Source organism: Macrobrachium nipponense, chromosome 40 (assembly GCF_015104395.2).
Source record: "Macrobrachium nipponense isolate FS-2020 chromosome 40, ASM1510439v2, whole genome shotgun sequence".
NCBI classification, from domain to species: Eukaryota; Metazoa; Arthropoda; class Malacostraca; order Decapoda; family Palaemonidae; genus Macrobrachium; species Macrobrachium nipponense.
The window spans coordinates 9,848,980-9,850,617 of NC_061101.1; the positions used below are offsets into that span (position 1 = coordinate 9,848,980).

The following is a 1,638-nucleotide window of genomic DNA, read 5'->3' on the forward strand; positions in this document are numbered from 1 at the left end:
TAATAATAAAATGATCACCCTCACCATAGTCATATCCAAGAGACCACGACCCAAATAATCAACACAGTCGGAGTCTCAATTATAATAACAATTATTCACCGCTGACAATAATTCCATATCCGACCCTCCTTCACCCCCTTCACTCATTCACCGGAAATTATTCATCCGGTGTCTGTATTTTCAACATCGAAGTGAGCAGCGGTGAATAATGAAGGTACTGCGTCCGAAATGAGTGACAAGTGTCTGTATAAACACTCTATGGGTGACTGAATCATGTTTACGTAATCTTGGGTGTGGAGTAGAAGTCTTTGCTTGTTGCCCTGAGATGAGAGACGCTACGCATACGTCATCACTGATTTCGTTAAGTTGCAAGGGAGATCATTTTTACCCTTTTTTGTTTAGTTCTGTTTTTGTTTCTGTTAGGTGGCCTTATTACTAATATTTATTTTTCTTAGTAGGTTCACAGGAGAGTTACGTCTTTCGATGATTTTCAAAGATATGATTTTATTAATTTGGCATCGTTTAAGGGTCATTCATGGGAAAGTTCCAATATTCTTCCAACTGCTTTGATATGGCTTTCTGAATGGGACAGATACATTTGTCTTAGAAACAAAGAGGTGAAGTATATTGATACATAATATATATATATATATATATATATATTTATTATATATTAAAATCATGACAAGAAATTTATTGTACGTCTTGAACCAATCAGCTAATATCTCGTTGATAAATGTTTGAGACATATTTTACACACTGATTCAATTTAACTCTTTGATATTAAATACATAAAATACTTAAAAATTTTTATTCCTGCCTTATACAAAAAGAGGAGTAGGTAAAAATAAATAAAACGTTTTAATTCATAGCGATAACATTATATTGTCATGACTCACAGCTTACAGAATGTCTTCATTATATTTTTTTCAGTTTTTCAGTTACAGCTTCCAGAATTTTTATTATTTCCAGATTTCCAGAAACGTCCGATAACGGTTCGCCTGGAACACGAATCGAAAGTTCATCCAAAATATATTCAGTCTTCTTAAACCTGTTCCATCTTTTTCTTTGCGAATATTCTCCTTTTTTTTAAATTCAGGTTTTTAAATTCAGGTTTTTATCATTCCAGACGCGAACAATACTACGTTCTCCATCAGGAGGACCACTGTCGCCAAAGCCGACCCGAGTGCTATGACAAAGAAAGCGGCCTGAAAATAATGAAAGGCTATAGTGATGTACTGCATACTCCTGGCAAGTGTAATGTATTCATTATATTAAAAATGGAAAATATATATTCACAGACACTACAAAGTATTCTTTGTATATAAAATGGATAATGAATTGCAACTTGGAAATAATGAAAGACTATATTGATGCACTCCATATTCCTGGAAGCTATAATGCATTCATTGTATTCAAAATGGAAAATATATATTCCCAGACACTGTAAATTATTCATTGTATACAAAATGGATAATGCATTGCAAGCAGGAAATAATGAAGCCTATAGTGATGTACTGCATATTCCTGGAAATTATAATGCATTCATTATATTCAAAATGGATAATATGTATTCAAAGACACTGTAAATTATTCATTGCATACAAATGGATAATGCATAGCAAGCTGGAAGTAATA

General features: G+C 32.8%; 1 protein-coding gene across 1 annotated transcript in view; it reads right to left on the reverse strand.

Annotated features, from left to right (window-relative positions):
• Positions 1-1,109: 1,109 nt before the first annotated feature.
• LOC135211826 (uncharacterized) overlaps positions 1,110-1,638 on the reverse strand; it is a 5,553-nt gene continuing 5,024 nt past the window's right edge. The window contains exon 6 of the mRNA XM_064245036.1: positions 1,110-1,208. Coding sequence (XP_064101106.1) covers positions 1,110-1,208 — 99 coding nt within the window. The remainder of the gene's footprint in view (positions 1,209-1,638) is intronic.